The sequence below is a fragment of the Prionailurus bengalensis genome, chromosome B1, assembly GCF_016509475.1.
Source record: "Prionailurus bengalensis isolate Pbe53 chromosome B1, Fcat_Pben_1.1_paternal_pri, whole genome shotgun sequence".
NCBI classification, from domain to species: Eukaryota; Metazoa; Chordata; class Mammalia; order Carnivora; family Felidae; genus Prionailurus; species Prionailurus bengalensis.
In genome coordinates, this window is record NC_057344.1 from 70,888,548 (window position 1) to 70,914,916 (window position 26,369).

The window sequence follows — 26,369 nt, forward strand, 5'->3', positions numbered from 1 at the left end:
AATTAATAGAGACTACATCTTAAAAGTTAATATAGGTCTTAATGTTTCTAACCTGGAAGTGGAAACTAACATAAAAACCAAGATCTTATCACGTGTTGCCCGAAACTGCAATTAGTTATACCTATGGGCATTAATTTAACAAGTCATATTTCCAAGTCAATTTTTCTATTTTTAATCAAATGCTGTATGTCAATCTAGCAATCAAAAACAACCTTACTTAATTCCTTGAAATAGAATATATTGACACACCATTCTCTGTTTCCATAGCATTTCACTTTCATCAATAACACAGGATAGATATATCAAACTGTTGTAAACTCAGTAATATACCTGAAAATTTCCTGATATATCAGAAACTTCATGAGAAAATGGAGAATAATGGCAGATTTTAAGGGTCCTGAAAGCCCTATAATGAATTTACCATACCTGGTAGAAAATATTAAGAAACTTTAAATTTGGGGAAGAGAAATGACATTACCAAAAGAATGCTGAGTAACATTATTCTGGTAGGGATATATACAACAGACTAAGAAAGGAAAAAAATAGTAGCTGCAGAAACAAAGCACAGAACTGATGCAAAAGGATTTTGACAAGACATTTTAAAAGACTTGGTTACTGATTAAAGGAAGAAGGAAAAGATTGAGACAAAGCTCTGAAGAATGGAATAACTGGAAGAATACCCATGAAAGATGGGAAGAGGAGACGTAGGAAAGAAATGACTTTGGTATGAAAACATTGAGGTGGGTTAGAGAAAGGCCAAGAAGCATAAAACCGATGACCATGACAAGAGCATGATACACTTGAGAATGTTGTAAAAGAAAAGATTAGCCAATATTATTCAGATGGAGGTCATTTTGAAAATGCAGAAAACCTTGTGAGTAAAAGATGCTGGAATGTCAAAGAAAGGAGACCAAAGAAACAGAGAAGGGACTGTCCTTTTAAAGGAAGAATATGGCATTAAGGGTTTTCTGGGGAGAGGAGGGAGGCATTTATAATTCCAGATATTAAGTTAGAAACCATGATGGTCAATTCTATTAAGATTTTTATCATTTCAGAGATGAAAGAATAGAAATGGAGAAAAATGTGAACATCACTGTATGCCTTCTCTTCAGGAAATCATATTAAAATTAGAAAATATCCATTTGCTTTTTTAATCCTAAAATAAGAAATCTAAGCAAATAATATTTCTTTGGACAAGTATTATATCATTCACTTAACATAGTCTTCAAATAAAATTACTTCACTGTTAAATAATGCATAGTGAAATTTTGTCTGAATTTTAATAATTTATAAACCAATCAAAAGAAATTTCACTACTGGGCATCTACCCAAAGAAAATGAAAATTCTAATTTGAAAAGATATATGCATCCCTACGTTTATTGCAGCATTATTTACAATAGCCAAGATACGAAAGCCTACCAAGTGTTCAACGATAGATGAATCGTTAAAGATGAAGTGCATATACATACAATGTAACTTTACTCAGCCATAAAACAATGCCAATCTTGCAATTTGCAGCAAGAAGGATGGAGCTAGAGAGTATAATGCTAATATAATAACAAATGTCATGAACCAGTAGAGGTCAAGGAGTAAACTGCAAGTGTTTACATACCTGTCTAAACTACAAATAATTTTTATCTCATACTGCAATAAACTATCAAATTCATACATGGGGAATTGTGATTAATAAGATGAAAATTAATTTAGAAGTACTACTAAATTATATTAGCATGTTATCATTTCATAACATTTTACTCTAAGGATACGAAAAGGAAAGCTATTATTAATATCATGTGAGAATCCAAAAAAACCTTTTTGACATTTCTGTAAGAGGTCCTTATAATCCCTGAACACTGTTCTAGATGATCAGAGTATAAAAAAGAATGTGTGCATGCATGGTCTGCTAGAGGTCTGCCTTGTAACCTAAATTATTAATGTTTTTACACTTCAACTGAAAGTTACGTGTTAAAAAAACTCCTTTTTAAAAAAAAATTCCCTTTTAGCAACAATTCAAGTACTATATGTACCAGAGAAATGGAGTGTTATGCATAATTTACTTAAGAGTATTACAAAAAGTTGCTTCAATAATTACTTCCATACTCAGAGAAAGAGCTACAGACAAAAGCCTGTACCTAAAATTCATAGAGGGAGCTTTCATGTCTGTTAACAATGGAAAAGGTAAATTCAAATGAGATTAGGAGAATGTTTAGCATCTTTTCATGTGTTTGTTGACCAATTAGATGTTGCCTATTCAAGTCTGCTGCCCATTTTTTAACTGGACTTTTATTTTTGGTTTTTCTGCTTTTTTTGTTTTCTTTTTGTTTTTGAGCCGTATGAGTCTGCATATTTTCAATATTAGCCTGTTATCAGATATATGATTTGCAATTACTTTCTTCAATTCAGTAGATTATTTTTTCATTTTATTGATGGTTTCCTTTGCTGTGCAGAAGTTTTTTAGTTTGGTATAGTCCCACTTGTTTATTTTTGCTTTTGCTAAAATCATCAAGATTGACCAAGATCTATATCAAGGAGCTTATCACCTGTTATTTTCCAGGAGATTTATGGTTTCAAGTCTTATAGTCAAGTCTTTAATCCCCTTTGAGTTAATTTTTGTGTAGGGTATAAGAAAATGGTTCAGTTTCATTCTTTGGCAGGTGATTGTCCAATTTTCCAAACACTATTGAAGAGACTGCCCTTTTCCAATTATACATTCTTGGCTCACCTGTCATAAATTAATTGACATATATATATATATATATATACATATATATATATATATATATATATATATGGGTTTATTTTGACATATATATATATATATGGGTTTATTTTGACATATATATATATATATATATATATATATATATATATGGGTTTATTTCTGAGGTCCCTATTGTTTCACTGAACTATGTGTCTCTTTTTTACCACACTGTTCTAATTGCTACAGCTTTGTAGTATAGTTTGAAATACTGCCATATATATATATATATATATATATATATATGGGTTTATTTTGACATATATATATATATATATGGGTTTATTTCTGAGGTCCCTATTGTTTCACTGAACTATGTGTCTCTTTTTTACCACACTGTTCTAATTGCTACAGCTTTGTAGTATAGTTTGAAATACTGCCTCCACCTTTGCTTTGCTTTCTCAAGATTTGGGATCTTTAGTGTCCACACAAAAATTTTAGGATTATTCTATTTCTGTGAAAAATACTATTGTAATCTTGATAGAGATTCCACTGAATTTGCATATTGCTTGGAGTAGTATAGACATTTTAACAATATTAATCTTCAAATCCATGGGTATGGAATATATTTTTCTTTATCTGCACTGTCTTCAATTTACTTCATTAATGACTTACAGTTTTCATATAGCTGTTTCACATTCTTGGTTAAATTTATTCCTAAGTATTTTATGCTTTTAATGCAACTGTAAATAGGATTGCTTTCTTAATTTCTCTGATAGTTCATAATTAGTGTAAAGAAACAACAGACTATCTTGAAACTTCACTGAATTCACTTATTAGTTCTAGCAGTATTTTGATAGAGTCTTTACAGTTTTCTGAATATAATATGTCATCTATAAATAATGACAGTTTTACTTCTTCCTTTCCATTTTGGATGATTTTTTTATTTCTTTTTCTTGCCTAATGACTCTGACTAGTATTTCCAACACTATGTTAAATAAAAATAGCAAGAGTGGCCATCCTTGTCTTGTTTCTGATCTTAGAGTACTGTTGGGTATAATGTTGGCTGTGGGCTTGTCACATATGGCTTTTATTATGTTGAGGTACATTCTCTCTATATCCACCTTCTTACAAGATTTTTACTATAAGTGGATGTTAAATGTATCAAATGCTTTTTCTGCATCTATTGAGATAATCATAGGAGTTTTATCATTCATTTTGTTAATGTGGTATATCACACTGATTGATTTACAGATATTGAACCATTCTTGCATCCCTGGAATAAATTCCACTTGATCATTGTGTATGATCTTTTTAATGTATTTTTGAAACAGGTCTGCTAATATTTGGTTGAGGATTTCTGCAGGTATATTGATCAGGGATATTGGCCTGTAATTTTTATTTTTTTGTGTGTGGTATTCTTGTCTGATTTTGGTATCAGAGTAATGCTGACCTTGTAAAATACGTTTAGAGGAGTTCTTCCTTCTCCTATTGTTTGGAAGAGTTTGAGAAAAAAAATGATATTAATTCTTCTTTAATGTTTGGTAGAATTCACCAGTGATGTGTCTGGTCTGGAGCTTTTGTTTGTTGAGAGGTTTCTGATTACTGATTCAATCTCCTTACTGGTAATTTTTGTTATCTGTTCAAATTTGCTATTTCATCATGATTCAGGCTTGGTAGGTTGTATAGTTCTAGGGATTTATCCATTTTGCCTCAGTTGTCCATTTGTTGGTATATAATTATTCCTAAGAGTCCCTTGGGATCCTTTGTATCCCCTGATATTAGTTGTAATGTCTCCTCTTTCTTTCCTGATTTTATTGATTTGAGTTTTCTCTCTTTTTGTTTCTTGGTGAGTCTAATTAAGGGTGTGTCAATTTTGTTTATGTTTTCAAAGAGTCAGCTCTTAGTTTCATTGATCTTTTCTATTGTCTTTTAGTCTCCATTTTTTCCTACTATAATTTTTAGTTCCTGCCTTCAACTTAGTTTGGACTTCATTTGTTCTTCTTTTCCTAGTTCTTTCAGATATAAAGTTAGGTTGTTTATATGAGACTTCTCTTGTTTCCTGAGGTAGGCATTTATTACTATAGACTTCCCTCTTAAAACTGCATTTGCTGCATCTATAAATTTTGGTATGTTACATTTTCATTTTCATTTGTCTCAAGGTATTTTTTAATTTCTCTTTTGATTTCTATTTTTGATCCTCTGGTTGTGTAGGTATATGTTGTTTAATCTCCAGAAACGTGCGGAATTTCCAGTTTTCTTAGTGTTATTAATTTCTAGTTTCATATTGCTGTGGTTTGGAAAACTGCTTGATGTGATTTCAATCCTCTTAAATTTATTAAAACTTGTTTTGTGGCCTAACATATGATCTATCTTGAAAATTGTTCTATGTACACTTGAGAAGAATATGTATTCTGTTGCTCTTAGATTGAATATTCTGTAAGTAGCTGTTACGTACATATGCTCTAATGTGCCATTTAAGACTGATGTTTATTGATTTTCTGTTGGAGTAATCTAGGCATTGGTGTAAATGGGGGGGGGGGGATTAAAGTCCCCTACTATTATGGATTGCTGTCTATTTCTTCCTTTAGGTCTGGGAATGTTTGCTTTATTAATTTAGGTTCTTCCATGTTGGGTGCATAAATATTTGTAAAAATTATATCATCTTGTTGGATTGACCTCTTTATCATTGTGTAATGCCTTTCTTGGTCTCATTACAGTCTGTATTTTAAGTCTATTTTGTTTATATAAGTATAGCTTCTCTAGCTTTCTTTTTGTTTCCATTTGCATGGAATATCTTTTTATTAAAGTAATATGATATATTAAGTAGTACATTAAAGTAATATTATTTCTCTTTTAGATAAAATTATAAATATGTATAGGTTTAGTAACAGAGCTTCTAAATACCTACAGCATAATTTTATATAGTTGGAGATTTTTAACAACTCTCTCAACAATAGCTGTAAAAATAACTAGACAAAAGGCATAAAAGATTTCAACAGTACTATCAACCAACTTGATATTTACAGAACACTACATCCAACAGTGACAAATATACTTTGCAAGGGAATGTGGTATGGTTACCAGGAGATACATGTTAGGCTAGGCCATAAAAAAAAAAGTCTGAATAAACAAAAAGTTTGAAATCATATTCTCTGACAAAGCATTTAAATAAAATTAAAATCATTATCAGGTACTTATTAAAAGTAAATATTTGGAAATCAAACAGAATCCATGGGCCAATGAAGAAATCACAAGGTAAATTAGAAAACATTTTTAACTGAAAGAATATATCTATTTATAACTTTAAATGCTCCTGTTTAAAAAGAAAAAAAGATCTAAAATCAATTATCTGAGTTTTCACTTTAAGCATCAAAGAGAGATCGAATTAAATGCAAAGTAATTAAAAAGAAGAAATTAATAAAGAGCTAAAAATCAACCAAAAGGAAAATAGAAAAAAATAAATGAAATAGTTACTGATATTTTAAAAATATCAAAAAAAAAATAAGCCTTCAGCTAGAATAATCAGGAAAAAGAAAATTCACAATTTAACAATATCAAGAATTAAATCTGACATACCACTAATAGCCAGACATTAAAAGGATAAGGGAATATTATGAAAATATTTTGTGCTAATAATTCTTGCAACTCATGTAACATCTAGAAATCAATGAATATAATTCACCAAAATAAAGAAAACCCATCTAAATATTTAAGTATATGCAGAAAAAGAATTTGGCAAAATTCAATCAAATTTAAATTCAACTAAATTTTATCATACATGATAAAAAAAACAACTCTCAGCCAACTAGGGAAGCAAAGGAAATCTACTCAATTCAATTAAGACATCTACAAAAAATCTACAGCTACTATCACACTTAATAGTGAATGGCTGTTATTTCTACTAGAATCAGGAATAACAATTGTCAACAATTCTATTCAACATTATAGTAGAAATACCACAATGAAGTAAGAAAATTAAATGTTGGGGAGTATTTGAAGCAACTGGTAAGAATGCAAAATGGTACCATCTTTTTGAGAAATAGTATCTCAGTATTTTATAAAAGTAAGTGTATCTTGATATCACCTCACACCTGTCAGCATGGCTAAAATCAACAACACAAGAAACAATAAATGTTAGGGAAAATGTGGGGGAAAACAACCCTTGTACATTGTTGGTGGGAATGCAAACTGGTACAGATACTGTGGAAAAGAGTATGGAGGTTCCTCAAAAAGTTAAAAATAGAACTACCACTGAGTATTTACCCCAAAATTTAAAAAACACTAATTCAAAGGAATGCATGCACCTCTGTACACACACACACACACACACACACACACACACACACACAAACATACTATACATATATATATATATATATATATATATATATATATATATATCACATATATATATATATACACATATATATATATCACATATATACATGCCATGGAATATTATTCAGCCATAAAAAGAATGAAATCATCATTTGCAACAACATGGATGGAGCTAGAGATAGACAGTATAATGCTAAGTGAAATAAGTCAGTCAGAGAAAGACATCACATTATTTCACTCATATGAGGAATTTAAGAAACAAAACAAATGAGCAAAAGGAAAAAAACAAAAGGAGGGAGAAAGAAAGAGAGAAAAGCAAACCAAGAAACAGACTCTTAACTATAGAGAAAAAACTGATGGTTACCAGAGGGCAGGTGGCGGGTGGGGGGGGGGTGTGAAACAGGTGATGGCGATTAAAGAGTACACTCATGATGAGCATTGAGTAATATATAGAATTGTTGAAACACTATACTGTACATATGAAACTAATATAACACTGTACATTAACTATACTGGAATTGAAATTAAAAACTTAGTAAAAATAAAATAAAAGTTTTTCAAAAAGTAAAACATAGTTTTACTTTAAAATCCAGAAATCTTATTCCTGGGTATTTATCCAAGAGTAATAAAAACATATGTCCATACAGAGACTTGTACACAATTATTGAAAACAACATTTGGGTTATTTATAATAACCCAAACCTAGAAATGATCTAAATGTCCATCAACTGTGGAGTGGAAAAATAAACTATGAAATACTGCCCAACAATTATACGGAGTCAAATATAAACATGAGCAACAACATGGATACATCTCAAAAACAAATATATTCCTATCCTCTAGTTTTCTTTTAGTGGGTGTGGCTAGAGATAATCATCCCAACATACTGAATGATCTTAGTTGAAATTTATAATCACTAACCTCAGGAAGCCCATAATCACAGCAAGCATTGTATATGTCCCCTGTCCATTCACTACCTTCTCTCTTCAAACTCACAACAGTCTATCCTATCTCACTTGCAACTCATGACCTTTCTTCCTATTTTACTGAGAAAACAAAATCATTCACAAGCCCCCACTACCATGTCTACTTACCTATCTCTGTCTATACCTATATACTCTGCCTTCCCTCCTGATATTGAAGACCAAGGATTAGTAAACTGATGCATAGGACACCCATTCAATTATGTATTGTCTAAGGCTGCCTTTAATGCTACAACAACAGATTTAGGAGTTGGACCAAAAACCATATGGCCCACAAACATAGAGTATTTACTATCTGGCCCTTCACAGGAAGAGTTTGCTGATCCCTGGGACCAATCCACTTTGTCCTCGAAAAGGCCAATCTGTCTACCTGACCTCATCCCCTCTCACTTCTCAAATTCTGCTCCTGCACTTCTTCCATCTCTCATTTTTTCCTTTGTTATTGGTTGTTTTCCTCTAAATATAAACATGCTAAGATTTTTGTCCGTCTTAAACAAAAACCAGAAACCCTCTCAACTCCTATTCCCACCCCAGCTATTTCCCCATTCTCTTTTTCTTTTTACAGCTGACAATCTCCAGCGTGTTGTTTCTACTGGATGCCTCTAGTTCCTCCCCAGATGCCACCATTCTCTCTTGAAGTCACTCCAATCAAGCTTTCCTCTGTTCACTCTACAGAAACTGTTCTTATCATGGACACCAGTGACTTCTCCAGGTTAATGAATCCAATGACAATAGTTAGCCCCAAACTTACTTGATTGGCAAGCAGCTTGACTGAGCACTCCTTTAACCTAGAAATGCTTTCCCCGTTTGGCTCCTAGGAAACTGCATCATACTGGTTGTTGCTCATCTTCTCAGTCTCAAGGGTTTAACCTTTATACGTCCACCTGCACTCCAGTCTCCTCACGTTAAAGACCATCTATGTTCTTACAAATCTAAAGTTCTTACCTCCAGGCTTGATCTCTCTTAAAAACTCCATACTTGTATAGCCAACTATCTGATATCTCTACCTAAAAGAGATCTCAAACTTAACATGTCCAAAACCAAGCTCCTCATCTTCCCACCTTCTCAAACCTCTTTTACATGCAGCGTTTCCCATGTCACTAAGTGGTAATTTCATCCCTCTAGTTTCTCAAACAGACAAACAAAAAACAAATACAAAACCAAAAACCCTTTGAGGTCAGCTTCGATTCTACTTTCTTAAATCCTACATACAACACATCTACACATCTCTTTATCTCTACCATATCCATCATTTATTATGAGCATCTCTACCCTCTGGCTCATACCGTGATCATTTCACTTAGATTATTAAAATAGCTTCTTTTTTTAAAAAATTTTTTTAACATTTATTTATTTTTGAGACAGAGGGAGACAGAGCATGAATGGGGGAGGGTCAGAGAGAGAGGGAGACACAGAATCCGAAACAGGCCCCAGGCTCTGAGCTGTCAGCACGGAGCCTGACGCGGGGCTCGAACTCACGGACCGTGAGATCATGACCTGAGCTGAAGTCAGACTCCCAACCGACCGAGTCACCCAGGCACCCCTAAAATAGCTTCTTAACTGATTTCCTTGCCCCCACCCATGCCCCATTTTAGCGGGTTCTAAACAAAGAGGCAAGGAGAATTTGTTAAAATTTATTTATTTTCTTATTTTTATTTATTGATTTGGGGGGAGGCAGAGAGAATTTCAAGCAAGCTCCATGCTCAGTGCAGAGCCCGACATGGGGGAGCTCAATCCCACGACCCTGGGATCATGACCTGAGCTGAAATCAAGTCTGATGCTCAACTGAATGAGCCACCCAGGTGCCCTGAGATCTGTTAAAATTTAAAGCACATCCTGCGGGAAAAGCCCTCAAGGGCTTCCCATTTCACTTTGAATAAAAGCCAAAATAATCAGAACACCTTAGGACATATTACACATCTCCTCCCTTTTACTGTCTTTCTGACATCACCCTTTCACTTATTCTGATCCAGCCACACTGGCTTTCTTGGTGTTCCCAAAGTACTCCACACATGCTCCTGCCATAGGAATGCTGGCCTTGATGATCACTAACCCAGCCCATTCTTTCCTAGATATCCACCGTGATTTATTTCTTTACCTCCATCACATTTTTACCCAATATCACTTCTCTTTCAACAGTTCCCTAAAAGCAGGCTGCTGTCCCTGAACTCTCTGTCCTTATGTCACTATCTTTCAACATTCCCGGACGTTAGGATTTTTTTTTTTAATTGAAGTGTAGTTGACATACAATGTTATATTGGTTCCAAGTGTACAACAGAGTGATTCAGCAATTCTATACACTGCCCAGTGCTCACCATAATTACATACAGTCATCATCTGTCACCACACCCTGTTATTACAATATAATTGACTATATCCCCTATTTTGTACTTTCCATTTCCATGACTTGTTTTATAACTGGAAGTTATATGTCACCGTCTTATACATCATATATTGTACTTATTGATGTCTATTTCTTTCCAAAAAAATACATACTCATTGAGGCTTAGAGGTTTTCTTTTGTTTAATCTATTTTATTAACTATCTCTTAGCTATTTACTTTGTTAGCTATGTGCCCATCTTCTTGAATATTGCTTAGTACACAGTTGGCACACACTAAATACTTGCTGAATGAATCAAGAGGGTAAACGTGCTTTACAAAGTGTAAAGTAATGTATACATGTGGCATATTATTAACTCCTGAATGTGTAATAAGCACTTTACACTCATATTTTCAGTTCTCCAAGTAACCCCTTGAGTATTTTTTGATACCTGTTGACATTTCAACAGAGTATGTTTAAAGAGGTTAGATCTGTTTGTTATCTAAATTGTCACAATTTAGACAGAGAGCAGGAATTGAAATCCAAGTGGAACTCGAGGGACTGATTTTCAACCATGAAATACTTCTGCTCCATACAACAGGTCTACTGGACGTTAAGTGGACAGCTCAGGGACCTTATGTCAGAACTCCTGCAATAGATGGGGATTTACAGAGAAAAATCCTTCAAGGACATATCAGGGATTTAAGTGTCTCCAGAGTACTCTTGAAAGTCTGACATTTCAATTTATATTGGTGCATAAGAGTAAGATATTTTTAATAAGCAAAAAATTGACTACTCGGGGGAAATGGATGATATTTTTGACAAGTCTAAGAATACAAATCTAGTTTTCCAGTAGTTTTATTCTCAGTTCAACATACTACATAGTTAATTCTCATCCCCTAAATGAATTAATCTATGAGTTGCCATTGTCTTCATTATACATACATAACCGCTAGGATGAAATCTCCTACATTTTTGGTCATTAAGATGTAGATTTGGTCTCTGTGGCTTTTATTAAATGTAAATCACCAAATGTCTTATTCAAGTAAAACTGTCATTTTCATTGCTTCTTTCCTGGTTTTCTACTCTTTAAAATCTGTATTTCATTTAATTCCCCTAACAAGTCTGGGGGGAGATTTGCACAAAGCCTTTTTGATGGAAATAAAAAATAAAATGCTGCAAGCAATCAGTCACCAAGAGGTCAGATATACCACAGCCCTACCTATATAAGTTCCAGGTGAAAGTCAGAGAACACACACACACGCGCACACACACACACACACACACACACACACACGGAAATGAAACATTTTAAAACATTCCAAACAATCAAAATTTGTTGTAACAAAATCCTTATTTTCAAGATTATTCACTTCACCCACTAGTAGGGCTCTTGATTACTTCACAAAGCAAAGACTTTTTCACCCCTATACAGACACAATTTTAAGACTGGCTAATGATGTTTCTATGTGACAGAGCATTAACAATAACAAATAAGAGAACATAGATAACCAGCTCTTCTTCTCCCTAGCCACTCCTGATGATACAGCACACAATATCCGATGTTTAAGAAAATGATGCAAAGATGGGGCGGCTCAGTTGGTTAAGTGTCCAACGTCAGCTCAGGTCACGATCTCATGTTTCATGGGTTCGAGCCCCACATCAGGCTTTGTGCTGACAGCTCAGAGCCTGGAGCCTGCTTCGGATTCTGTGTCTCCCTCTCTCTCTGCTTCTCTGTCTCTGTCTCTCTGTCTCTCAAAACTACACCTTAAAAAAAACTTAAAAAAAAAGAAAATGATGTAAAGTCACTTTTAAAAAGATAAATTGTACCACATACTCCCCAGTGAAGAGCATGAGATAGTATAAAATATCACTGAGAAAGATTCTCATCAGTATAGTTTTGTTTTTACGTCTGGCACTATTGCGGCTTTTAGACTTTAGTTACCTGTGGAAATCACTTCTTAATAATTATTTCACAAGAGTCAAAGTTGGACAGATCAGCTGTTTAAAATACCCAAAGACATGAAAGAAGAAAAAAACTTAGTTTAATTATTGACTGCATAAACACTGAGAAAATACAGTACGATGTCAAGTTTTGAAGGAAGCCTAAAAAAGAAAAGAAAAAGGTTGCCTTCAATTCTACAGTTCTGTTTGAAAATAGTTGATTACACAGTTAGGCAAGGACATAACCCACGTCAGACATCGAGAGAGAAGCACAGAACGCTTTACCCAGGGGCACTCTGGCAGCGCTTGCGTCCGGGTTGATCCAGAAGGAAAGCCAGGAGAGAACCACTATCAGCAGGGTGGGGGCATAGACACCCATCATGTAAAACCCGACCTGTCTCCTCAGGGTGAAGATGACTTCCACACATGTGTAGTACCCTTTCAGAAACAAACATGTTAGAAATATGAGGTGCTCACCCACGTGCAACTGCAAAAATCAACGATGTACCTATAAATTGTAAGTCACTTCCATTTGAGGCAGTTTCACAAAGTAAACTCAGAAAAAGATTTTTTTTCTATAAATATATAATTCATTTGATGCAAAAGGTTGACATTATGGGACCTGTCTCACCTGACCTTTCACAACTTTATTATGGCATCGAGAAATAGATACCACATGCTGTGCCACTATGTCAACATCTCAGCTTTTAAGTCTTTGTTCAGAGAATTCGCAATGAACTTAAACTTTTCATTACCCATGGGTCCTCTCAGAGCAATTGATCTAAAGGAGTCATATAGGGAGCAGTAAATCAAAGTGGAACAAGTCTAAAAAGAAACACTCCACGACTACGCATTATCAGTATAATTTTTCAGCTACATGTACCACTTCTTATCTAGAAAGTATGGCAGTCTACAATAACTCCTATGCGTACTTAAACCTTAAAAGTTAAGAGTATTGGAAGTAAATGTTAGCAGCAATAAGAAATATGTGTTTTCAATCTATGTAGATAAAAAATTATAAAGGGCAAATATCCAACGTTCTTCTCAATTCTCTCCTCCACTCTAGACCCTCAAGCATGCTTTATGAGGCAGAGGATCTCATTTTCACAAGCGGAGACAAATGCAGAAATTGCATTACAGCATAATTCTAGAGATGCCATGACACTACTAGTCCCCCGGTTAATCACAAATTATGGGCAGCCTCATAATAGCCTTTGCTGACTTGAGAAACAAAATAAGTGACAAAATATTCTCCTAGCACTGGAATAGAAGACACACTTCTAGATGTTTGAGATTATTTTTTTTAAATGTTTTAGTTCTTTCAGTTAGCAAATTAAATATAATATTTAAGGCCTACAGTGCTTAATTTTGATAAAATTGTCGTTAGCCATTCAAACAAAAGCAAGGTTATGTGCAAATGCCAAAAAGTTAAAATATCTCCAGTTGTGTTCAGCTTAAACCTTGTTATTTTAAAATGTGGAAATATATAAATGAATGATAAATGAACACATAAAATAATTGTGGGGAAAGGAAAATATTGCTTTTTACTATTTTAAATTTTAAAAGCAATATTTATCTGATTTTCCTAGTTAGGAAGGATATATACACTTCTGGCACTAGAACAGTCTTCATTTTTATTCATTAATGGTATTTATGGCAAGAGTGGCACAATTAAAGAATGTTAAATAAAAGAATGGCTATTCACGTCCTCTTATTAAATAACTTAGATTAGAACCCTATCTTTTCCCCAGTGTGAATCATAATCATCGCCACCTCTGAGAGATTAGAAACATATTAGGGCTAAATATGTAACAAAAATAAAGAGTTGATTTGAACTGCAGTAAATTCTACTTATGCCAAATGTTTCCATATTATATCAGAAAACAAAAAAAAATGCAGAATGTTTGTCTCTTTTTTTAATTTTAATTTCATTAAAACCAGGCAATTAATTTAAATTGTGCATAGGTTTTAAAAAGATGCAAAAGGTCAAATAATGAAACCTCCCTCCCTTTTCTGTTCCCCACCACTCATCTTAACTTCCTGCCTGGACAAACAAGAACATATGTTTCTAACTAACAATTATGTGCAAAATTTCCAAAATAGAATCTTTTAAAAGTCCCATTTTCTGCAATTAAGAGGCTCCCAGTACTCCTTAAAAGTAGTTCTAAAGTACCTGGCTTTGCAATAGCATCACTTACTCAATTTAATTTTACATTTACCTAGCACATGTGAGATAGGGAATGACATACATGTGCTTATCACATATTTTTAAATTTATTTTTTTATTGTTTTTTCTTTTCAAATTTTTATTTAAATTCTAATCTGTTAACATACAGTACATTATTCATTTCAGGAGTAGAATTCAGTGATGTATCACTTACATACAATACCCAGTGCTCAACACAAGTGCCCTCCTTAGTACTCATCACCCATCTCGCCCATCCCCCACCCATTATCTCTCGGTTTGTTCTCTATCTTTAGTAGTCTCTCACTTACTGCATATTTTTAGGTAACCTGAATTGTCACAAATATTACAACAATTTACTATGGAGTTGCTCACTTTAAAATGAACTTTTGCATTCCATCCCATCATATTTAATTGGCAGCCTAAATAACAGAAACCCTGTACTCTGAAGCAAGTTTCCACCCCCTCCTTTTATGAAGGCACCCACTAGGGGAGCTTCCCAAGACTTGGATGAATTTGGCAATAAAATACATGCTTGGATATTATAGTGATTTGCTCCATAAACTTTTATGAGAAACATTTCTTGATCTTTTTTGATCTTTTCCTAGTACTGTTACATTTATGAGAGGCAGGTGGGCAGCTAATTGATATAAATGTTCATTGGCAAATTCAATTTACTTTCTATTTCCTGTGGGGTTTTATTTCATTATTATTCACCTAGGCTTGCAATTTAAGTATTTTTCATACTTGTTTTCCCATATATTTCTCCTTTGTAACATCTACAATTATAAAAAACCTGTAACTTTTAATAAAGTTAAAGCTAAATTATTATTTCTGATTATTTCTGTACAAGTTAAAGAACATATTGTTCATCATTCTATATATGTTGCTATCTATATCTTTTTCATTATTCTACATTATTAAGCATCCCATATATTTAGAAGTTTCTTTATTTCTTTTATTTAAAAAATTATGTTTATTTATTTTTGAGAGAGAGAGAGAGAAAGATAGAGACAGAGCACGAGTGGAGGAGGGGCAGAGAGAGAGGAAGACACAGAATCTGAAGCAGGCTCTAGGCTCTGAGCTGTCAGCACAGAGCCCGATGAGGGGCTGGAACCCACGAGCCACGAGATCGTGACCTGAGCCTAAGTTGGACGCTTAACTAAGCCACCCAGGCGCCCCAGAAGGCTCTATATTTCTAAGTACATCTCTAAATATCCAAATATTAAATATATTTTACTAGTAGTCATATGATGATTCATGTAAACACTGATGATAAAGCATGCTTACTGAAACATAATAAATCACAATTATTATGATGTTAGAAATAAGTTTTTTTTAGGGGGGAGGGTGCCTGGGTGGCTTGGTCAGTAAAGTGTCCAACTTTGGCTCAGGTCATATCTCATGGCTTGTGAGTTCAAGCCCCACATCAGGCTCTGTGCTGACAGCTCAGAGCCTGGAGCCTGCTTCCAAATCTGTGTCCCTCTCTCACTCTGCCCCTCCCTCACTCATGCGCTCTCTCTCTCTCTCTCTCTCTCTCTCTCTCAAGAATAAACAACATTTTAAAAATTTTTAAATAGAAATAAGGGTTTTTTTTTGTTATTTTCTGTAGCTAATGAGAGTTCAGTGACTTATTTACAATAATTCAAAAAATACCACAAAATCTTTACTTATTATAATCTGAAGTAATCTCTCAACTACTCTCCAGCACATCTTATTTTCTTCTTAAAACTAAAATAAATTATTTTGCTTATGTGTGTACTATACTAGAATACATATGTACAAAAGGGCAGGGATCTTGCCTTTATTCCTTGCTGCATCCCCAAAAGGAGACTTTTAGATATAGGGCTTAAGATGTAGGGCTTAAAGGTGAAAAAACAAATATCCCAGGATTTTCAATGCTATGTCATCATTTTATGCTGTTACATAAAATCAGAAATAAAATTACCAGTTTTATTTTCATCTTTTAGATGAAATTTAAAATTTCACTAGGGTCTATTTCAAATTTCTTAAAACAATTTAGAGACTATTCATTTTGAAATGTTAAGCATATAATCTAGATGTGGGTAACTATTTGCAGTGCATATTTGCAGTGCATAATGGGACTGACTCCACAGGTAGGGTAGCAATACCAGACTCACTATTCCAGTGCTTCACCTAGATAAGTGTCTTTGCTTTATTGTCCTAACATGTAAAATAGGGAGAAGAAAAGTATCGAAGTCATGGCATTGTTGTGAGGATTAAGATACAGAATTCCTGTAGACTACTTAAAATAATGCCTGACATACACCAAGAAATCAAAGAGCTATGTACTTAATATGTGCTTCTACACAACAATCCCAAAACGCTGCTTCTTGGCTTTCAAGCTTATTTTTTTCATTACTAGGTGAGCTGTAAACGTTTCTAAACACTGTAGCTCATCTCCTTAATTTGAGTGAGTACCAAGAAGAGGAACACTATGCTTCGTGCAGTCGCCGACATCGAATTGCCTGGAACATTCGGTAAATCACTCAGTCACCCTGCTCTTCAGTTATTTTATGTGTTAAATAAAGAAGCTGGCTCAGAATTGTCAATAAGATCACTTCCATATCTAGCAGTCCGTGTATCTATGACTTCTTCACTGAGTACTTTGGTGGTCAAATTTTTAAGAGCTTTCAGGTTTTCCTTTTAAAAACCTTCATAGGGGCGCCTGGGTGGCGCAGTCGGTTAAGCGTCCGACTTCAGCCAGGTCACGATCTCCCGGTCCGTGAGTTCGAGCCCCGCGTCGGGCTCTGGGCTGATGGCTCAGAGCCTGGAGCCTGTTTCCGATTCTGTGTCTCCCTCTCTCTCTGCCCCTTGCCCGTTCATGCTCTGTCTCTCTCTGTCCCAAAAATAAATAAACGTTGAAAAAAAAAAAATTAAAAAAAAAAAAACCTTCATAAACTCTTTCGCAGTGCACTTCCTTATTGTCTCTCCCGTTCTAAAATATATAAGCTTTATAAGAGAAGGAACTCCTTATATATAAATGCTATATAAGCTGTTAACTTATGTGAAAGTAAACAACACATGCTTAAACTAACTTTATCTCCAAGTTGCTTAAGTGTTGCATTTATTGTAGCACTGTAAATATGCAAATGTTCACTCTACCTTTTTTAATATTATATTTTGTCTTCGATGATGTCACGATGACAGCATTTTTGCTCAAACATCTGATCTCTCTGAATTCTACAGAATTATACTATACATGTTTTATTTTTGCAAGCCAACATAAATGTTGCAATAAATTTAAACTTTTATTGTATCTATTTCTGAATATCTTCATCATATCTTTGTTTACTTCCTGAAAATTAGAAATTGTATGGTAATTTACAAGTTGAAATGATAATTTGAAATAATAGTTTGATATAATGATCAAAATTCAATCATCTTTTTATGTATTTTACTAAGAGAAACAATGTTATTATATTTAATATCTAAAACTCTCTGTAACTATCAGTTGTGACTCAAAGGTTGAATATGAATCATATTATTAAAGTATTGATTAGTATTATATTTTTATTTCTGCAAAGTTTGAGGTAATTTAATGAATGAGGTTAATTTGTTGTGCTTTTCGCAATTAGCTGCTCCATAACGTATGCCAAGAATATTATACAGGGAGTGTTCACTGATGTCTAGTTATTTCCTAGACATGCTATTGATTCCTGCACAGCATAAAGATCAGTGCTTTGTAAAACTAACAATATGGCTCAACCAACATCTAAAACCTGCCTAAAAGACAAGAGACAAATGTATATGGATTACATCGATCAATTCCATAATGTTTGGCCCCAAAATGAATCTTGCCAGAAGCAGAGTTTCTTCAATACTTAAGCAAACCATTGCTTGGGAGAGTTCATATTATTAAAATAAAAAATTGAAAACCTCTTGTTATCTAGAATTACAAAAAGAAAAGCAAAACTAGAATAAAATAAAATTTTTTTAAGAACTTCAGTAAATGTAATTTTATGAAAGATTTAAATATGTAATTTAAGTATATGGATATATGATAAACTACTTATAAATACTGAACTTTCTTTTTAACTAAGTTTTTTTCTATCCTGTTCCTAGCATATATAAAAATTAAAATGAATCTTTGAAATATGACTTAGTTTTGTTTAATTCAAAGAATATTACTTACCAGTGCCTTTATAGTATTTTGTACAGTTACCATATTCGATATCTTCCTTTTTAATATCAAACTGAGGCAATGCAATTTTTTCTAACTGAACAGGATCCCCTGATTGCCAGATAAACCGTAAATCATCAGTTGTGTAGCCAACTATAAACAAAAGTAAATAAATAAAAATATTAGTTTGGAATATGATTATTAATACTTTTAAATATTTTAGTAGTTCAATTATCAAGTTCAGCAACGGTAAGATCATAGGCCTTACTTATATAAAATTTTTGTTAAAAATGTGAAGAGATAAAATCTATGGCCATTAATGAAAATATTAGCACAAATTTACAGATAATTAGTTGGCTTAAAGAAAGAATAAGCTAAAATATTTAGCATATTGCAGTTACAATCCTACGGCATCATATGTAGTAGCACATTTCTCTATATCAAAATTCTGAACTGTTGTTGATAAAGAGTAGTGAATAAGTCATTCTAGCTTTTTTGCATATCTACATTCACAACTATACAATATGCTACCTGAAAATTAAAAAACAAAAAACCAAAAACATTTAAGCACGAAATCACCTATATGTTTGAAGACATGACCACAAACTCCCCTGAAGGAGTTGCATGGCCACAGGAAAGCAGTAAAACAACCTCTCAAGTGGACAGTATTACAGCAGGCCGAAGCACACATTTTGGGCTTAGGTAATATGGCTACAATTCAAGGGTCCTATAGGGTTTTACAGCATAGAGTAGCCTACCATTCAACTCTTAAAGTGTATGGATTTTCCAAAGCAATATTTCAGTGCATCTGGTAATAGATTTGAATGTAAATACTTAAAATTTTCTACACAAATACATATTGACACACAGGTATACACTGTACAACACATTCACAAAAATGTACATACACACACTTACATCTACAAAATCCCATTTTATACTTAGAAAGCAACCGATATTGTTCAAATGTAGGATCAAACTTCAGTACACTTAAAATAACAACAAATAACCACAAAGTAACTTTAAAGCACATCATCTAGCAAGTATATATACAATATTTTCCAAGGCTATCACTCTTTATTTTTTGCTGAAATAGCTCACGGTATATAGGTATTCAGGCTAAGGATTCCTTGTGTTAGTGTTCATTTTTCAAGTTTTGTGTCCCACTTTTATTTTCAAAAGATAAGCATCATAGTGAATTAATATATTTTAAAGGTAAATAATCATTTCAATAATAATTTCAATTAATATACTTTATACCTTAATATAGTGCACCCTTCATAAACTGAAAAACATATGATCATAGAAACACAAAAATTCCAATGTTGTCGAAAAAATTTTTACACATCCAAAGAAAATGACTTTTTGGCAGGATTTAGAGACAGTTTTTCAATGTTTTCAAATTTTCTGCTCTGAACACGTGATTTTAACAGCAGAACAGTTGTTAAGACATATTTTTTTTTCATTTATTTTACTTACTTTTTAAAATGTTTATTTATTTTTGGGAGAGAGAGACAGACAGACAGAGCGCGAGCAGGGGAGGGGCAGAGAGAGGAAGACACAGAATCCGAAGTAGGCTTCAGGCTCTGAGCTGTCAGCACCAAGCCCAACATGGGGCTCAAACTCACTAGCAGTGAGATCAGGACCTGATCTGAAGTCAGATGCTTAGCCGACTGAGCCACCTAGGTGCCTCATCATTTACTTTAATTATGATGCTAATTTCAAACGAAGTTGGCAATTATAAGAAGTTATAAGTATACACCTACGTAACTGAAAGTAAAACTAGTACCAAAGGGATCTATCTTAGTAATGATTACGGTAAAAGAATAACAATAATTTTCCTAAAGAAATTATTTTACTGACTATTTGTAATCAAAAGCATCAGTTTTATCATTGTTATCCAAGATATTAGTAGAATATATTGTCTAGAGGTTTTAAACATATAGTCACATATAGATTTTATGCTATAGTCACTTTGGGTCTCATTTACATACAGCTCTCCAGCTGCATCTTGCAACGTTGTGTATCCATGGGAAACAAGGTCAAGTCCAAAGGGCAGGAAAGAGTAATAGATAACCTGAAAGTAGAAACAGAGGTCTTAGAAGTTGCTTAACATGTTTCTCTGTGATACACTGACTTAAAATATATATATATACATGTATAAATGTACAAATATTAACAAGTACCTCATGCTGACAAGAACATCTCCATCACGAAAAATAAATAGAAGGATATTTTCCTGGGTCACATCATGAAAATTGGCACTTTTTTCATTTGCAAAAAATAAGTCAGGTTTCCACAGACACTTGTACATCGTGGGATCCACTGTCAGTGCATCTGAGCCCCGAAAATCACTAGGGAGCTTCAACCTGGGATCGTTCCATTTTTGTCTCAAGAAGATGTTAACTCTATAGTCCTGGGGGGGAAAAAAATGTGTGCGTGTGGGTGTTTACTGCTATTTGAAAGGCATACTGAGCACCAGAATAAAAAGAGTTTCAGTGATTAGCAGCACCGATATTTTTGGTCTTGTAACGTCAACCAGGATCAAAACAGTTTGGTCACTAAATAAAAAGAGCAGTCTAAAAAGACCCTTGTGTCTCTATAGACATTCCAGCAGCACTTGCTAGCTCCAACATCAGAATGTAAGTTTACCAACAATTGCTTTACCTTTATACAAATGCCAGTTACGGCAGTTGGGTAAGTGGTGTCATAAAAACCTGAGACTGCTAAATATTACCATATTCTTCCCCCCCCCCAACACACCAAAAAAAGAATAAAATTTAATTCAAAATAGATGACAAGTAGGTGAGGGTATGGACTAAATAGGGAAGGGGCGTTAAGGAGGACACTGGTTGGGATGAGCACTGGGTGTTACACATAAGTGATGAATTACTGAATTCTATTCCTGAAATCATCATTACACTGTATGTTAACTAACTTTGATTTAAATTAAAATAATAATAATAACAAAACAAAATAAACAACAACAAAAAAGCTTCAGGTTATTAATCAATATATGTGTACATTGTGTCAATATATCTAAAATAATTTTTCTTTCTTGCTTATGAAATGTGCCTTTCCAACACTCACTGCCTTATGCTTAATGCCCATCTTTAATTACTCTTACTCCTATACCTCAATAAAGCTAAAAAAAAAAAAAGGAGAGTAAAGAAAAAATTTCTCCTGGCCTTTTAATAGTTAGCAAACTACAAAAATAATATATATGTGTATATAAAACATATACATTATATAATATTATGTATATATGTATATAACACACATACGTACATATGTTTACCTAAGAAGGAAAAAGAAAAACTGTCTTTGAAGATTCATACATGTACGATTATAGAGAGAATTTAAGATAGTCAAATGAGATTTGCATTGGATGCAAAACAGGTACATCAAAATTTGTAAATGTTATATTTTATTTAACTATAGTAGAAAAATGTTTTGAAATCTACTAAATAGCTGATTATTTTACTTGAGTTTTTTGTCTATCTCCTAAAATTTTTACCTTAAAACTTTGTAAAAATTGAATTATGTCAAGACATAGATTTTAAGAGTATGTGCACTAGGAACAAGTTTAATACCTTAATACATCTTATTATCTGCCAGTTAAATGGGGTTCTAGCACAAATCAGGTTGTTAGTATATACGAACTTAACATTGAGCATCATGCTCACATCTTTTGATTTTAATTGTATATACTATACTCAGAACGTGCACAAAAGTGTCCAAAGCATAAATTGCATTGGGCTTCAGCTTCCTTATTTTCAATCATTCAAAATTCACAAAATACTATCTATCCATATAGTCTTTTGATATTATCAAAATGAATGAAATCATAAACTTCAAATCAAAATCCAAAATAATTAACTAGGGAGAGGTTATAGATATCTTTTACTAAATAATAAGACCTAATAGATTTCTATAAAACATAAATGTACATGCTTTACATATGTGTAAAATATAAAATAAAGCATAAGCAAGGAGCAATCTGAGACATTTTACTTTCTCATATGATCTTCAGAATGTATAGTAATCGTAGAAGGGTAAAGGCACACAGTAACAATATCCACACACTTAAGTACAGAGAGTAAAATAAGATTTAACCTACCTATATCTCATAGCTACTCTAAACTTAAGGTTTCTAAAGGCTTCAACATATACAACACAAATGGTTTCTTAAAAATCATATGCAGATGGTTTCAGAGTGTCCAAGGCAAATAAACCAAGGATTATATAAGCAGGGTGCCTGGGTAGCTCAGTCAGTTAAACATCCAACTTCAGCTCAGGTCATGATCTCACTGTTCATGGGTTCCAGCCCCACGTTGAGCTCTGTGCTGACAGCTCAGAGCCTGGAGCCCGCTTCGGATTCTGTGTCTCCGTCTCTCTCTGCCCCTCCCCTTCCCCTGCTGGCGCACGCGTGTGTGCTCTCTCTCTCTCTCTCCCTCCCCCCACACGCCTCTCTCAAAAGTAAATAATAAACACTAAAAAAAAAGGATTATATAGGCTGACACTGAACTTATCTGCACCATTGGGGGTGGGGGGGGGGAAGGTAACATTTATCTTATTAAATGAACATGGAATTAAGGAGGGAATAAAGGAGGCCAAGGACTCTAGAAAACAAAGAGTTATGTTGCACAGCTACATAAACTGTTTGTTAAAATATATGCATATCTTAAAATTCATAATGGGATCTAACTGCTTTATATCTGACTGTGGTTGTCACGACTACAAGAAATAACTCAAACTCATCCAAGACAAAGGCTTCTCACCATCATGTGGTGACACTTCCAGCAGAAGTAATGCTCTTCCCACCCCAAGTTTTTATCCATTCCAGGCAAATATCCATGGCTCTCCCCTTTAAAAGGCATACACATTAGGTTCAATTATTTTCTAATAAAATAACAATTATACTGCCTTCACTAAGCGCATGGTTGACATAGACTTGTCATGACTTTGAGCACTTATGAGTATTCAACTTCATATTATTTGCTAAAAAGCTTCCTTGAAATGATCAGCTAAAATTATTGGTATTCTAAAATTACACACACTAAAACTATTTTATTACTTTCTTTATGTTCTATGTCTTGTCAAAAGGTAATTCATCGAAAACCACATCTTTAAACTTCTATGTTTAAAATGTGCATTCACATGTCATGATAAAATACATGTCCTTAACTTGTTGTCAAGGATCAGTATGAAAAATAACCAGATGAGGTTGCCTATCTATCTTCTGTAAACATGTTGCTAAAGCCATGACCCCTTATTTTGGTCAACGACCATTATATGAAAATACACAAGATAAATTCTTCTTTATTTATTAATTTTTCACTTGTTTATACATATATTACTATATCATTTAATAGATATTTACTGTGTGCTAGGCACACTTACTCTAAGCGCTTTGCAAAAATAAATCTACTCCTTAGAGTTTATTCCTAAAAATGCTCTCCTGATTCTCTTACATGCCTCCTATTACAGGAAAGTGAAACTGAAGTATCTCATCATGTTTTTCTTTTTGTCTGGCAGCTAAGGAGTGAAGGCTAAATTCTACAGCCAATTGAATTAATAATTCATCTCTCATATCCTGGTATGACTATCATTGCATGGTTCTTGCACATTTAGTCCTATTTCAATTATTTGCTTGCATTTTTTTTTGTTGTTATTATACACCTCAAATCCTTGCCAGAAATAGAGATGGATGAAAAGTAAAATGTCATTTGAGGGATTGTCATATACCTGACAAGAGACTGTCAGCATTATTTGGATGCCACTGTTAATTAAGCAACTCTGCCAATGTGGCTTTTAGAATCTAGATGCTTTATTTTAGTCTAATATTAGGTATTCTTATTTTAATAGAATGTTAGATATATTTATAGAGATACTAATATTAAGATCTATTGGTATTCTGTATCTAGACTAAAAACAACTACATTTTGGGGTGTATGCTGGTTTGCCCCGTAGTAATTAATTCCCAATGATATTATATCAATATTTTTAATAATACTCAAGATATCTGACAGGAATGAAAGCAATGCCAACCTTTAACTTCAGCATACTTTGCATAATTAAAAAGAAGCCACCTTATAATGTTTGGGGTAACCTGAATTCTCCTTAAAATCTCCACACATACACATATCCTATGTTCCACTATTCTGTCTCCAAAATTGTATGGATAGTTCATCTAAAATTATACAGCAAAATTATTTTTCTTTTAAAAATTCTATAGCAATTTTAAGAGTGTTTCTCCATGTGAAGATCATTATTCCAAATCCTTCTTGAACTCTAAACAGTGTTTCCATCAATGCATGAATATCTTTATATCACTTATACCTTTATATCCATGATTAAGTTCAAAGCATTTTAACCAGCTGAAAGCTGATTAAAGCCTTGCATAGCCCTATACAGTACCAGAGGGTTTTGACAAAATAAAACCTATCTGTGGAAAAAATTGCAAAATTACAAATGATACATGAATGTTTTAATGTCACCACCTTTTTATTCTATATATCATCATAAATAGTGTTTTTGAAGTTATATTAGCCAAATTATAAAGCCTAGTATAATGGAGTCAACATGGGCTAGAAAAAATAAAGTACTTGACTCAAATTTCAGCTCTGAATCTTTAGCTTTGACCCTGAGCAAGTTTCTTAACCTCTCTGAGCTCAGTTTCTTCATATAAAAAGCATGAATATTAATACCCTAACGTGATAATTCAATAAAATACTCAATTAAAAGATTAACACAGTGACTGCTATATAAATAAGTTAGTTCTCTTTTCATTAAACATCCTTGAGAATCTAGCTACAGAGTACATTCTATACTTTCAGAAAATGTTTACTTAAATTCCTCCTAAATCCCTAGGTGATGGGTTGGCTCATTCATTCAATTCAAAAATTATTTATTAACCATATATTCTTTTCCAAACACTGGATACTAAGGATACATCTGTGAGTACTCCCAGACTTCAAAGATAATTGTAAGTTACACTGACAATCAGTCAAACATAAAACAATTTGCAAAAGGCTATAAAAATGGAAATAGTTTGCAACAGGGCATCTAATCTAGACTCAGGATTAGATAAAAGTAGCCAAGCGAACTGACATCAAGGCAGGGACCTGAAGACAGGACAGTCAGACAAATATGGGTCTGAATTATATATATTTTATGTGCCCTAAAGCAATTCACTTAATCTCTCTGAGCCTCAAATTCCTCATCAATAAAATTAATCCTAAATTATTCACAGGAATCAAATGAAATGCTGTACCTAAAGCATGAAACCTGGAACAAAGAAGTACTCATAGTTAGCTAATTTATTATATGTATTATTAACATTATTATCAAGATAGCTATATCACCCCTGTGAAAAGGCTAACAATTACTATTGAAAGCATTTCTTTTCTATTGTTGTAAAGATGCCACCTGTAAGTTTTAATTGGTTACCAAACATCAAAACTAACTTTAATTCTATTAATTCTTCAAAAGCTTTGAAAAATCATTGTTCATGTACCAGATGTAAAGTACTATATTAGTTGCTGATTATACACAGATCAACATAATACAATATTAGAAAACAAAGCAGATTTCTGATTATTAACATTAATTATTAATATCTGATTAATCTAATATTAAGATTTCACAGACTTTAGATACATCAATGAGCAATGGCAAGTTTGTTTTATAGACTAACAAAATAAAATATCTACTTGCTATTATGTTCCAGACTAAATTCAATGATTACAA

At 33.3% G+C, this 26,369-nt stretch overlaps 1 protein-coding gene across 3 annotated transcripts in view; it reads right to left on the minus strand.

Annotated features, from left to right (window-relative positions):
• Positions 1-26,369, minus strand: part of GLRB (glycine receptor beta) — a 102,022-nt gene that overhangs the window by 21,918 nt on the left and 53,735 nt on the right. For all 3 annotated transcript variants that reach the window (XM_043566752.1, XM_043566762.1, XM_043566771.1), the window contains 4 exons: positions 20,804-21,033; positions 20,612-20,694; positions 18,630-18,770; positions 12,574-12,726 (listed from right to left, as the gene is read on the minus strand). In XM_043566752.1, coding sequence (XP_043422687.1) covers positions 12,574-12,726; positions 18,630-18,770; positions 20,612-20,694; positions 20,804-21,033 — 607 coding nt within the window. The remainder of the gene's footprint in view (positions 1-12,573; positions 12,727-18,629; positions 18,771-20,611; positions 20,695-20,803; positions 21,034-26,369) is intronic.